We start from the raw sequence: 14,953 nt of genomic DNA, 5'->3' as shown, positions 1-14,953 counted from the left end.
CCATAATTATCTGTTATAATTGCACAGTACAGTGTAGTGGATAAATGTGGAATTTTTGAAGCCAGACTGGCACATGTGAATCCCATCTTTACCATACACACTAGCTATGTGACTTGGGACAACATTATCTTTCTTGCCTATTTCCTTAAATGTAAATTAGGGGTAATAATAATATCATCATTTCACAAGTTGTTATTAAGCATTAAATAAGGAAATATATGTAGTAATTGAAAAAGTGCCTGGCACATAGTAAATGCTAGCCATTATTAATATCATCTCAGTTAGAGATTGCTATGTCTTACAAATTCTGAAGACAAGGACTGTGTCTGTTCTTTCACAAGAACATTCTCAGAACAATGGCTGGCACATACAGAGCAGGTGCTCAATAAATGATGGATGGGAGTTTTCAGCTGTTAAATCTTTAAAATGCTGAAAGGCTTTAGATATTATAAACATGCAATCAGTTTTTCCACAGAACACCCAATAACTAGCAGAAAGAAGGCTGATAAGTTACTAGCTTTTCTAACCAGGCTGAACAAGTAACCACAGAATTTTCATATTCAAAAAACCTCAACTATTCAAATCCTATAGCTTCTAAGTAGTCAAATCCAGTAGAATCAGACATAAAGCATAAGCTACCAGAAATCTCTGGATGAGGCCTAAATATAAATGAGTGGTCACACCTCAAAGAGAAGTAAAATGGAACAAAAATAAAGAGAAGTAACATATGAAGTTTAAAAGAGAAAAAAGTCCTTATTACACTTCATTATTTACTCCTATGATAAATTACCAAAATAAATATTTAGATAAATAAGGTTACACTTTTTAAACAAATCCTTGAATGCGATGGTCTCTCAATTAAATACATCTATGAAAAAGTGGGTTGACTTGATGTCAACAGTCTGTTACCTGAAAGCCAAGTCTGTGTTTACTAGTATATCACTCCGTACTTTTTCACTAGTGACAAGCACATTAATGAGCACACAGTGTATGACTAATAAATATGTTAACTTAATAAATGAATGAATAATGTTCACTGTTAACGAATCAGGCCTACATCAGAAAAAGCTACCTAATATTCAATATGTTACGGTTCTGTTATCCTTTAAGAGGTCAGTTGCTAACACACAATCAATTTTCTTGACAGAGAAATGGATTGTTACCCAGATCCATAAATTCCTAAACGACAAGAATGTTTTAATTCCTCTTTATGATCCCCAAAGAGATCAGCACAGAACTTATGCATGTAATTAAGTGCTTATGTTTTGTTTTGTTTTTTTAAGGATGAATAGCTTTTCCAGGTAGCTTTTTACTTATGAATGCTAAGTAGTTTCATATAATTACAATAATTCCAGACTGAAGAGTAGGTCTTGAATTGTCATGGGTGGGAGGAAAGAATAAAAATCTTTTAGAGAGCCGGAACCGGTTTGGCTCGGTGGATGGAGCGTCGGCCTGTGGACTGAAGGGTCCCAGGTTCGATTCCGGTCAGGGGCATGTACCTGGGTTGCGGGCACATCCCCAGTGGGAGATGTGCGGGAGGCAGCTGATCGATGTTTCTCTCTCATCGATGTTTCTAACTCTCTATCTCTCTCCCTTCCTCTCTGTAAGAAATCAATAAAATTTATTTAAAAAAAACTTTATTATAAAAAAAAAATCTTTTAGAGAAAGGATTCTCATAAAATATGATGGATATGTGAAATACTGCTTAGCATGAAATGCTTTTGAGAATGAGATCCCAGATGATCATTTTAAAAAGTTCACATGGGTTCAGTTCTAAGTTGAATTCATCCATGTTCACAAATATATCCATGTAACTGCTAATGCCATCTGTTAGAAGCTATCAGAGTGCCTACTAAATAAATTAACTGATATAAACATGCCAGCACTGTATTTAAGGCTTTAATGTGTTATATTAGTTAATTTAAACTATATACAAATACTATATTTTCCTCATCTCATAGTTGAGGAAATTTTGTCTTAGAGAATTTAAATAAATTTCCCAAAGTCAGAGAGTAGTAAAGTGACTTAAACTTGGAATTGTGACAGCAGATGACTTAATGTTAGCCACTAATTTTTTGATCTCCAGCACCAAGAAATCTGTCAATAGAGTATACACTTAAATAGAGAATAATTTCCATTAAGCCAGCCATTTTTAATGTCTCAGAACCCCTTTGGTCTCAGGGCTTCTTGTATAAAAAATATTTTGTCTTGCCCTAGCCAGTTTGGCTCAGTGGGTAAACAGCTGGCCCACAGACTGAAGGGTCATGGGTTTGATTCTTGTCAAGGGCACATAATTCAGTTGCAGGCTCAATCCCCGGCCCTGATTGGGGCACATGCAGGCGGCAATCAATTCATGAGTCAATTTCACATTGATGTTTCTCTGTCTTTCCCCCTCCCTTCCACTCTCTCTAAAAATCAATGGGAAAAATATCCTCAGGTGAGGATTAATAATCTCAAAAACCACTGAAAACCCAAAGAACTTTAAATTATGTGTGACATACCCATTGATATTTGCCATATTAGAAATTACACCTGAAAAAATTTAAAAACACAAGAACCGTCAGAGCAAAAGCATCATCACTTACCATGAAGCATTTGGAAACTCATAGTATACTCAGGAAAGAAAGATTGAAATGGCAAACAGCTTCTTAGTAGTATATTGAAAAAATAGTTTTAACCTTGCAAAAAGAGTTAAAAGGGTCTGAGGACATCCCATGAGGGCTCCTGGACTTGGGGGGGGAGAGGGGCGGGCGCGCAGGCTGGGCTGAGGGACCCCTCTTTCCCCCGTGCACGAATTTCATACACCAGGCATCTAGTAATAATAATAATAAAAGCGTAATATACTAATTAGACCAGACGAAGCCAGGGCTGCGAGGGAAGCCCGGGTAACCAGTGCCTGCCGTCGGCCGGAGGAAAGCCCAGGTCCCAGGTGCCAGAGGGAAGCCAGTGCCAGCAGCCGGGGGAAGGAAGGCCTACTCTTTTTTTTTTTTTTAATATATTTTATTGATTTTTTACAGAGAGGAGGGGAGAGGGATAGAGAGTTAGAAACATCGATGAGAGAGAAACATCGATCAGCTGCCTCTTGCACGACCCCTACTGGGGATGTGCCCGCAACCAAGGCATATGCCCTTGACCAGAATCGAACCTGGGACCCTTGAGTCCGCAGGCTGATGCACTATCCGCTGAGCCAAACCAGTTAGGGTGGAAGGCCTACTCTTGCATGAATTTCGTGCATATGGCCTCTAGTCCTATAAAGTAAAAGCCTACTATGCTAAGTGTCTGGTCATCCATTCAACCAAATAAAGCGTAATGTGCTAATGATATGCTAAGGCCGCTCAAGCGCTCGTTATGATGTGCACTGACCAGCAGGGGGCAGGCAGTCAACCGGTTGACCAGTTGCTATTACGTGCACTGACCACCAGGGGGGCAGACAGCTGACCAGTCGCTATGACGTGCACTGACCACCAAGGGGCAGACAGTTAACCTGTCAATCAGTAACTATGATGTGCACTGACACCCAGGGGGCAGACACTCCAACCGGTAGGTTAGCTTGCTGCTGGGGTCCAGCCAATTGGGACTGGGCAAGATGGACCGGACACACCCTGGAGCCCTCCCACAGTCCCTCCCTTGCTGGCCAACCTCCCACATCCCTCCCCGATCCTGATCGTGTACCGGTGGGGCCCCTTGGCCTGACCAGCACCCTCTCACAACCCGGGACCCCTCAGGGAATTTTGGAGAGCTGGTTTCAGCCTGATCCTGTAGCCCAGGTTGAGGGACCCTACTGGTGCATGAATTCATGCACCGGGCCTCTAGTAGTACTACAAATGCCTATTAGAAAAGATGAAAGGTCTCAAATCAATTACCTCAATCTCGAACTTAAGAAATTAGAAAGCAAAGAGCAAATTAAACTCAAAGTAAAGGTAAAAGTAGAAGTCAAACATATTGAAAAAAAGAAAAGGCAAATGAAACCAAAAATTAGTTCTTTGAGAATATCAATAAAATAGATAAGCTTCTAGCCATACTGATCAGGAAAAAGAAAGGAAAACAATTCATCAATATCAGGAATGAGGTTGGTATTGTAACTATGGATCCTACAAACATTGTGCCAGGTAGATTCTAAAATGGCCCAAGGGTCTCTGTCTTTTGGTATTTATACCCTTATATAAACCATTCCTCTTGAGTGTGAGCTGACCTAATGACTTGCTCCTAATCAATAGAACATGGCAAAAGTGATGGATGTCATGTCTATGATTAGACTCCACAATATTGTGTCTTCTATCTTGCTAGCAAACCCTCTCCCTTGCTGGCTTTAATGAAGTTGCTGTGATGAAAAGACCAAATTGGCAAAATACTGAGGACAACTTCCAGACAATAATCAACAGGGAACTGTGGCGCTCAGTTCAAAAACTAAAGGAAAATGAATACTGCCATATACCAAATGAGCTTGGAAGCAGATGCTTCACAAATCAGTCTTTCAAATGGGACTCCAGTTCTGGCCCATTACCCAATTCTGTTATACAATTCTGTATAATAAATAAACAGATACCTATTATAGTTTTATTCAAGACATGAACAACCAGAAATGAAATTAAAAAAAACAATCATAAGAACATTAAAAATTATTGTTATAAACTGAATGTAAGTTGTGCAAGATGTGTTCAATGAAAAATGTAAAACATTACTAAGAGAAATTAAAGCAGCTTAAATAGAAGGATATACCATATTCATGGATAAGGCTCCCCATTGTTAAAATGAGTTCCCCTTAAACTGATCTATAGATTCAATGTAATCCCAAACAAAATCCAGAACATTTTATAGAAACTGATAGGCTGGTTTAAAATATTTCAATTTATATGCAAAGCACCTAGAATACGCAAAAAAAATTTAAAACCAAATAACAGATTGGAAGAGATACACTCTCTCATATCAAGGTTTATTTTAAACTAGTGGCCCGGTGCACGAATTCGTACACATTGAAAGGAAATTAATTAGAAGAAATATTTCAATATCGCTATTCGCCCTTTCTCTATAATAGAAGTGTCAACCAAACTCACAATCGACAATGATAGATCGAAACACACTTGTGCGATTGGCGCCAGCGAGAGCTTTATATGTATCATGCGTGCACAACTCAACTTAGGCTTTTATGTACATAGAATTAACTTGCTTAATTAGACCTGCTTTCTGGTTTAGCTAAACCTTTTCCAGCCCAATGAAGCACCCCAACCTCTCTTTCAGTTAAGTGTCAGCAATACAGCAATATATATCAACATGAAGCACATTATTATTGTAGATCACACAGGGAGAACAAAGGGTAAAATATTTAACTGCATCAGTGTTTGACTATATTCTGCGCAGTGAGAAAACCTGAAGTCATTTTCAAGGTCCACCATTTCTTACTTCTTTTCAGTCGGGTCAAGTTTCTCAGCTTTCTAAATCTCCGTTTTCTGGCTAATGAAAAGAAAATAGGATTCCACCGAGTCTCCTATCTACCTACACCAGGACTTCTGTGAGGATCAAATGAGATGAGGCACGGGAAAATGCTTCACAGACATTTGGTTAGAGTATGAAATATTTGCACCTGGCTATAAAGCAGTAGTTCTCAACCTTCCTAATGCCGCGACCCTTTAATACAGTTCCTCATGTTGTGGTAACCCCCAACCATAAAATTATTTTCGTTGCTACTTCATAACTGTAATTTTGCTACTGTTATGAATCGTAATGTAAATATCTGATATACAGGATGTATTTTCATTGTTACAAACTGAACATAATTAAAGCACAGTGAGTAATCACAAAAACAATATGTAATTATATATGTGTTTTTTGATGGTCTTAGGCGACCCCTGTGAAAGGGTCGTTCCACCCCCAAAGGGGTCGTGACCCACAGGTTGAGAACCACTGCCATAAAGCAACTCATGCTCCTGGGCTGAAGAAACTGCAAGGAGACTAGTCGTGGGCAAGGTAGAGGAAGCAGGGCGTTGCTAGGCGATGTCATTACCTGGCACCCACAGCCACTGTTTTCAGGCTGGGCTGGTCTGAGCCCCATTTTGCACCATGGGGTCTCAGCAGCATGGGCTGTGATTAGGTGGGCTGTCGCTCCAGGGTAGTGACGGGGCCTGTGTTCCACTTGGGGAAGCCGAGTGTTGCTTTGTGGGCACCAGGTCCACAGTGCTAGTGCACATCACGGAAGCTCCTGCATTAAGCGTCTGCCCCTGGTGGTCAGTGCACGTCATACTGACCGGTCAGACAGTCAAACACTTAGCATATTAGCCTTTTATATATATAGATGTACAGTAATCCAGTATGGTCTTGGTGTGATGATTAAAAAAGACACAATGGAACAGAATAGAGTAAAAAATGGATCTTTTCATATATGTTAACTGATTTTCAGAGGTAACTAGGGAATTCAATGGGGGGAAAAAAATCTCTTAAACAACGGATACCAATAAAACAGGAGCCTTACTTCACACCTTATTAAAAAAAGAACTGCAATGGATTACAGATCTAAATAAACAGTTAAATGTATAAATTGTTTAATTTACTATGCCTTGAGACTGCTATGTTACTAGCAGTCAAACTTATTTCAAAAGAGATACAGAAGGATTCCCTGAATGGGAAAATATGTGAGAAGTATGTTGCATTCCGTTCTTAAAGGTTTATAATTTACAGTAATATTAAAAAACAAAAATCTAACACCAATAAAAACATTTAATTTTGTTTAATACATAAATATGGTGGACCATGGAACTGTGTATTTACAAATTGTTTATTAATATCCTATTAAACAGTTTGAGACACTGTAATCTTGTTCAAATTTTTTACATGTTAGGAACTATGTCCAGAATAAGTAACTAATTTGACCAAGTTTGCTTGTCTAATGGAAGAAGTTCACTTGTCTCCAGGCTTAAGTCCTCTGTTTTTTTGTATTACAAAACAGATAATCATTTTCACTTGGTATGCCTTCGAGGTTTCATAATCAAGTACTGCTTCTATTTCTATGCTTCTACTCTCCCAGGGCCATCATTATTAGAACTTTTATCATTCTATAGTATAATAATCTGTTTTTCCCATAAGAAAGACCACTACTTTTGCCCAGGGTATGTGAGCTAATCATTTTTGTTTTGCCCAACTAATTCCAGAGAGAGAAAATAGTGGAATCTCAATAAATGCTTCATGAATGAAAGAAGTGGAAGAAAAAATGTGAGACCCCACAAACTAGAGTATAGAAGTTCAAAAGAAGACTATAAGATTTAACAAGGGAAGATACTGAGGAAAAGTGATCTAAAGATGTAAGGTAGGGTTAGTGGCAAATCAAGTACAGTATTTTCAGAGTACAATCTCAGAAAAGTATGAACTCAATGAGATGTAATGTTATCATCAATGCAGAGAAGATATTTGGTTCAGGATAGCTGATACTTTATTGTTTGATCAATAAATAATTTCCTAAACACCAAGAATACGTTCTGCTTCATGCAAAATGTCGCATATTGATTACAATATAAAACCACATCCAAATAATTACTTCATTTGATAACACAAAAGATTAAACATTAGTTCAATAAATTAAAGGAAAACCTTGCAAGCTTATTTTCAGAAAACGTTAGAATAAATGACTACAAAAATATATCACAAAAGGAAATAAAATTAATTGATTATGCTATGTTTGACGATATAATCAATCTCATTTAGGTCTCTTAACTACCCTATGATGTAGATAACCTTTAAAAATTTTTTGAGAAACTAAAGCCTCTTCTTTTTGAATTTGCATTCCTATGAATCTGGGCTACATACTTTTTCCCACAATAATCTCCAAATCCCAAAATCTGTGAGATAGTAAACTTTTCCAACAGTTTCAATTTTGTAAACTAGAATAGGTCCCTCATTTTGTTCAGGACACATTCCAGCTTCCTCCCTAAGGAGCATCCAAGATTATAAAACTCCTAACATGGATTTGCATCAGAAGGGATCTGTATACTTTTCATGAAACTGGATGTAAAAAGAGGAACACTTATACACTACTTAATAAACCCCAGATATTACACTACATATTTTATAAAACTTCCTCTATTTAATTCTTATACATATTTATGAGAGCAATCTCTTTGTAGATGAGAAAACTGAGGCTCAAATTAAGTATTTTATCTTTTCCAAGGTCAAATATAGTGGTAAAACCAAGAAGCAAACTTACCTGATTTATTCCATGGCTTTATTTTTTTTTTACATATAAAAGTGAATATTTTTATAAGAAATAAAGATAGCCCCATCGTGTTACAACTCTAGAGTATCTATCTTAAAGTCCTTGATAAGTAGAAATAACAACTGTTTGGGGTCTCTTTTATACTTCAGCAAATGTAATATGATAGAAAGAAACAGTAATTTAGAGTCATATTAGTCTTAGATATTTAATATCTGGTAAGTTTTCTATATTCTCTGAGCCTAAATTTCCTTGACTTATAAAATGTACAGGATTTTTCCTAGAAGAAAACAAAGGCTAGTAAAATCTTGGAAATTTCTCACAGCAATATTTATTTTATACATCTCCTCAGGCAAGGGAAACAAAAATAAACAAATGGGACTACATTAAACTCAAAAGTTTCTGCACAGCAAAAGAAACTATCAACAAAATGAACAGACAACCTACTGAATGGGAGAACATATTCACCAATACATCTGATAAGAGGTTAATATCCAAAATTTATAAAGAGCTTATAAAACTCAACACCAAAAACAAACAATCCAATTTAAAAATGGGCAAAAGACCTAAACAGACACTTCTCCAAAGAGGACATACAGATTTCCAATATACATATGAAAAAAAAATTAAAAATGGAACTGCCCTATGACCCAGGAATTTCACTTCTGGGAATTTATCTGAAGAAACCCGAAATACTAGCTCGAAAGAATGTATGTACCCCTATGTTCATTGCAGCATTATTTAGAATAGCCAAGATTTGGAAGCAACCCGTGTCCATTAGTAGAAGAGTATATAAAATAGCTATGGTACATTTACACAACAGAATACTACTCAGCTGCAAACAGGAAGAAAATTTCACCCTTTGTTACTTACTGCATGGATGGACCTGTTATGCTAAGTGAAATAAGCCAGTCAGAGAACGAAAAGTACATGATTTCATTCATATGCAGAATCTAATGAACTGAACAAATAAGCAAAATAGGGACAGACTCATAGATAGAGAGAGTAGGTAGACAACTCTAGTGGGGGTATTGTGGTAGGGGTAGGTTTGCAAAAAAAGAAATAAAAGAGAAAGGACTCATGGACAGGGATAACCGTGTGGTGACTACAGGAGGGGTAGGGGAGTGGGTAGAAGTGGAAGAGGGTATATGTGGGATAAATGGTGATAGAAAAATAAAATAAAATAAAGGGGGGAAATGTATAGGATTTTTAAAATGACTTCTTGGTGAGCTGGTATGAAACTTAGAATAGGCATCACATGAAAGGTCTTAAACTATATTGTGACAAATGCTGGTTATGATTATTGTTATTAATAAAAATAGGCTAAGCAGACCTAAAAATGTATTCAGCCAGACTCTATCCTAAATTATTTCTGAAGTTTATAAGAAATAATTAAAAAGCCATCAGAAACTAGGACCTCATCAATTACAAAAAGGGACACAAGAGAGATTTTAAAAGATTAATATGTTTTGACTTCTACTTGTTAACTTTAAAGACTAAACAATGAGAAGAAAAAAAGAGAGACTTGCAAAGATCAATCCTGATAAACATGCTATTTCATAGACATACAAAGTGAAACTCACACTGAGGTGAGAAAGGCTCTTTCCAGAAGATCTATATTAGAGCATCTCAACTGGCATTGTACCTAGAATGGCTAGACTGAAAAAAGAGGTTTGACTGGCTTAAAATGGAACCATCAACAATCTGATAAGTATGTGATTTGAAGAAGTGTATATCATTTTAACCCAATTATTTTGTTACCCGAGAACATTAAGATTACAATATATAGTCAGGTGCCGTTTTGAATGCAACCAATCTTAACAAACATTTCTCTCATGGGTTTATTTAACCCTAACTTTAAAATACTCCCTTTTCTTACCCATAGTTTCCTTCACATTCAGAACATTCAGAAGGAGCAGTTATATAACAAAACAGAGATTAATGGGAACATAGATGCAATATATAGAAAACACTTACTTTAATTCTCTGTCCCTCCTGTCTTGCTTTGCTATTTAACTGCTTCATCTTGTGTTTTGTACCTGAGATCAAGAGGCATAAAATACTATTTCAAAATCTGTATGTCCTTTCTAATTATTGCATTTGAACTCCATATTGTCCATTTGAACACCATTTTCTTCTTCAAAATAAAAAAGCAAACCATAAACAATTTAGAGAAAGGAAATATCTACTCTGAAGGAGAGTGAACACTAAACTTTAGTACCCATCAATGCTAATGGGGGTCAGTAAGTAAAAATTATTTTATTTAATTTTTATTAACACAGCTAGATTTTCCCATTTATAAGGAAAACCATCAAAATCAGAAAATCTAGTAGTTGTATAACACAACCACAGCTAACTTGTCAAAGCCTAAATAAAACACATGAAGTTTAGTTCGGGAGTCATTACTCTGGAGACAGTAAGTCTAAATGATTTTTTATCTCCCCTAGTTACCAAGTGTGCCAGTTTTGCTTTGTTTTTTCCCTTTGTGAAATCTCTCTTCTTTCCATTACTTTGTGATCTTGATCCTACCATCCTAATCCAAATTTTATCTCATCACAAGTGGGCCTGGGTAGTAACATCTTGCCAGATCATCTTATTTATTGTCACCCTTTTACACTGGTTCCATCCTTCATACCTCAACATATTGATCTTTATAGAGCACTTTGTGTCATGACCTGTATAAAAGTCTAATTTTAACTGGCTCTCTTCTTCCCAAAGATAGACTGTATTTCTTCTACAGAAAGGTTATCTGCCTAACCACACTGTTTACCTACAAAGCAAGATGATTTACTATTTACTGAATTTCGTGATTTGGAAGCATTTGTACTTGTGGTTCCATCATTCCACATTTCCTGAAAGTTATCTTCATTTCAACTTTATTCATACAAATGCTATCTGTCCTATAATATACTATTCAAATACTTCCTCTTCTATTACCATCCAAAGTAATCTCTCCCTCTCCTGTAATCCCATGTTTATCAATGAGATTAATTTGCTAATTAATTATTTGCTGCCTTAAAAGAGTTAAAGTTTGATAACTGATTTAATTCTTTAGGCAAATATGACATGTATTTCTAACCATAATTCCTGAACTCTAAAATATATATTTACTCATGTTTTACATTTAAGAAATTGAGTGATTTAAAAATACCAGCAAACTGAAACTCAGAACCACAGTAAGTCACAAGCTACTTAAAAGCAGGCAGACAACCTTATTATCCTTATTTACAATGGTGGTTCCCACTGTGCTCTGCTGGAAGATGAAAACCACAGGTCCTCTCTACCCTTAGATATTCATTCTGAAGGCCTGGACCTTAAAATGTAAATGAACAACATGCCAGGTTCTCCCAAAATTCAAGCCAGTCCAACCCTTCCTGGGATCAAAATGACCTCTGTGTATTTTTATCAATAGCATGTGAGGGGAACTAAGGCTCTATTATCCCATCTCCAGCTCGCTATTTGTCAAACTATAGAATGGCTGCTAGTCTAGCTCTTCCACATGAATGAAAAGATGCTAAATACCTGCTAAAAATGGAGAGAGCACTGAGCAAAATTAAATATTCCTTTAGCCACATCTGGTGGAAATGGTTCAGGAGTCCTAGAGAAATAATACTAAACTCAGCCAGATAAAGTATCCTTATGAATTCAATTTAATTTTCATAAAAGCTGAAAGCTGTATGTTTACTCTAGTTAAATTTTTTATTATTTTGGTTTTCCTTATCCTAAGTACCTGATCTATGGCTTTCTGTATGAGTCTTAGGAGGCTAGAGCAACCCTTAAATCCTTGTACCCTCATATTTTCATTTTCTACCTGACCTAGTTTATCAAGCTGCCATCCATGTGTATTCCTGACAACTGGTCTGAAAAATGGTTGCTTTTTCAAATAAGCCAAACCCTCATATCCCCTCACTGAGACAGAATAGTATGTATTAAAATGAAAGAACTCTAAATGTACCTACTGTTTATCCCTTAATAAAAAGTCCCTACAATTATTCTGTGCTGAGTCATATACAGCAGCTAAACCAAGTATTTTAAAGCCAACTCATCACCACATAACTACTTTTCCCCTCCTCCACTAATAGGCCTAAGTATGGAACTTAGTTAGGTAGTTATTATTAGTAGCCAGCACCCTTCTATCAATGAAAAAAGGGGGGGGGGGTGAGTTTAAGGTAAAGAGAAAAACACGCCAGGTTCACAGAGCTACAAGTAGAAGTGCCAGAAATAGAACCCCAACAGCCTGACTTCAATATTCAGGCTCTTAAATTCTATGCTATTCTGCCTCCCAATACACTATACTTGCTAAGCAAATTTATTTTTACCATATCCTGTCCCATGTCCTCTTTTGGGATATCAATTACAGATCCTCTTCTCTTTCACCTTTCTCCTCTCTCTTCTTTCATTCCTTTAGTGCAGCGGTTCTCAACCTTTGGGGGTCAAATGACCCTTTCACAGGGGTCGCCTAAATACATCCTGCGTATCAGATATTTACATTATGATTCATAACAGTAGCAAAATTACAGTTATGAAGTAGCAACGAAAATAATTTTATGGTTGGGGGTCACCACAACATGAGGAACTGTATTAAAGGGTCGCGGCATTAGGAGGGTTGAGAACCACTGCTTTAGTGTATGGCAGAAAATTTAAGACAGTTCTTCAAGTTGAGAAATCCAAACAAATCTCATGGGTAGTTTGTATCAAAAGCACACATCACAAACTAGTAAAATCTCAAACTCATTAAGTCTTAGTTTCCTCATCTATAAAATAAAAGCATTGGATATAAGTAACTAACATACCTTCTAATCTTGAAAACTCTATAATAACACAAAATAGAGGCGGAAGGAAGAGCAACATGGACATGACTGTTTCATTCTACAAACCATAATATAAAGATACGGGGGGAGGGAGGGAACTGGTGGAAATTTAGCAATTAGAAAAAATAAGCACTCACACCTTATTCAACTGAATGTTACTTCTTTCCCAAAATAACTACCATAATAGATTATATATAACCTGAAAAATACTCATGATTAAAATGCCTACTCCTGATGCCTATAAATATAATTTCTATTAGTAGTGACCTACCAATGAACTTATCTACCTTTTAGAGTGAGAAATCAAAAATTCTACCTTAGAAAAGAGTGCTAACAAGAAGACTTCTCTCTCCTGTGAGCTCTATAATAACCCCTAGCACAGGGTGCAAACCCGAATGGTACTTCAGTACTTTGAGCTAGGCCTAAGTTGTGTAGCAGAGCTAGGAGGCAGGAAAACCAAGATGAGATGGCCCTTTGAGATTTCCATGAACTAAAATCAGACTATATTTCAGAAACAGAATACGTCTATTATAACATACAATGAAATATTAGATATTTAAAGATAATAATGGTGCTAATAATATTAATAGCAGCTTTCACTTACTGAATCAATAAAAGAAATACTTACTAGCTATTATTACATTTCATATTTACCAAAACTCTACAAGGTATTTGTAAAATTATCATAATTATAGACATGAGAATCCCGAGGCACAAGGAGGTTAAGTAACTTGTCCTAGGTCACAGAGTACAACTCTCCAGAGGCTGTAATCCTATATAATCCTATCTAATAAAAGACAAAAAGGGTAATTAACCATACCTCCACTATGCTTCCCATTGGCTAATCAGGGCGATATGCAAATTAACTGCCAACAAAGATAGTGGCCGGCAGCTACGCAGCTGAAGCAAGCAGGAGACTTGCTTGCTCCAGTGATGGAGGAAGCCAAGGTTCCCTGCCTACCACGGCCCGGCTCTGAGCTCCGAAAGTTTCAATTATAGAAGCTAAACAAACCCTAGATACCTGCTTTCAGCCGGCCGTGGCCTCAGAGCTGAAGCCGGCTCTCAGCTCCAGTGACAGCAACGAAGTTTCAATTATAGAAGGTAAATAAATCCCAGAATAAATAAAAAAAGGAAAAAAAGGAGAGGCTGGGAATTTCAGTCCTAGCCAGCCTGAAAATGGCCCTCAGCCCCTTACCCAGACTGGTCAGGCAACCCAGTGGAGACCCCCACCCTGAAGGGGGTGTGGCCAGCCTGAAAACAGCCATCAGCCCCTCATCCAGGCACCCCAGTGGGGACCTCCACCCTGAAGGGGGTGTGACCAGCTGCAAACAGCCATCAGCCCCTCACCCAGGCTGGCCAGGCACCCAAGCGGGACCCCCACCCTGATCCGGGACACCCTTCAAGGCAAACCAGCAGGCCCCCACCCGTGAACCAGGCCTCTATCCTATATAGTAAAAGGGTAATATGCAAACTGACCCTAACAGCAGAAAGACTGGGAATGACTGGTCACTATGACACACACTGACCACCAGGGGGCAGACGCTCAATGCAGGAGCTGCCCTCTGGTGGTCAGTGTGCTCCCACATGGGGGAGCTCTGCTTAGCCACAAGCCAGGCTGATGGCTGCCAGTAGAGCGGTGGTGGTGGGAGCCTCTTCTGCCTCCTCAGCAGTGCTAAGGATGTCTGACTACAGCTTAGGTCTGCTCCCCCTGGCAAGTGGACATCCCCCGAGGGCTGCCTGGCTGCCAGAAGGATGTCTGACTGCCATCTTTGGCCCAATCCCCCGGGGAGCAGGCCTAAGCCAGCAGGTGGTCATCCCCCGTGGGGTCCCAGACTGCAAGAGGGCACAGGCCAGGCTGAGGGACCCCCCAACCCACCGGTGCACAAAAATTTGTGCACCGGGCCTCTAGTCCCATATAATAAAAGGGTAATATGCAAATAGGCCA

The 14,953-nt window shown here is 38.0% G+C and overlaps 1 protein-coding gene across 16 annotated transcripts in view; it reads right to left on the bottom strand.

Moving 5' to 3' along the window:
* Positions 1-14,953, bottom strand: part of TCF12 (transcription factor 12) — a 349,545-nt gene that overhangs the window by 193,042 nt on the left and 141,550 nt on the right. For 2 of the 16 annotated variants that reach the window (XM_036302581.1, XM_036302591.1), the window contains exon 3: positions 10,175-10,236. The exons of 11 other annotated variants lie outside the window; for them this stretch is intronic. In XM_036302581.1, coding sequence (XP_036158474.1) covers positions 10,175-10,222 — 48 coding nt within the window. In that variant the 5' untranslated portion in view covers positions 10,223-10,236. Of the gene's footprint in view, positions 1-9,780; positions 9,857-10,174; positions 10,237-11,719; positions 11,739-12,516; positions 12,635-14,953 lie in introns of those variants that run through there. 3 more of the 16 variants (XM_036302600.1, XM_036302606.1, XM_036302622.1) reach the window with 3 other exon arrangements.

The sequence above is a fragment of the Myotis myotis genome, unplaced genomic scaffold (assembly GCF_014108235.1).
Source record: "Myotis myotis isolate mMyoMyo1 unplaced genomic scaffold, mMyoMyo1.p scaffold_m19_p_1, whole genome shotgun sequence".
Classification (NCBI taxonomy): Eukaryota; Metazoa; Chordata; class Mammalia; order Chiroptera; family Vespertilionidae; genus Myotis; species Myotis myotis.
The sequence above is the reverse complement of the archived record's forward strand: the minus strand, read 5'-3'. Positions and strand labels throughout refer to the sequence as shown.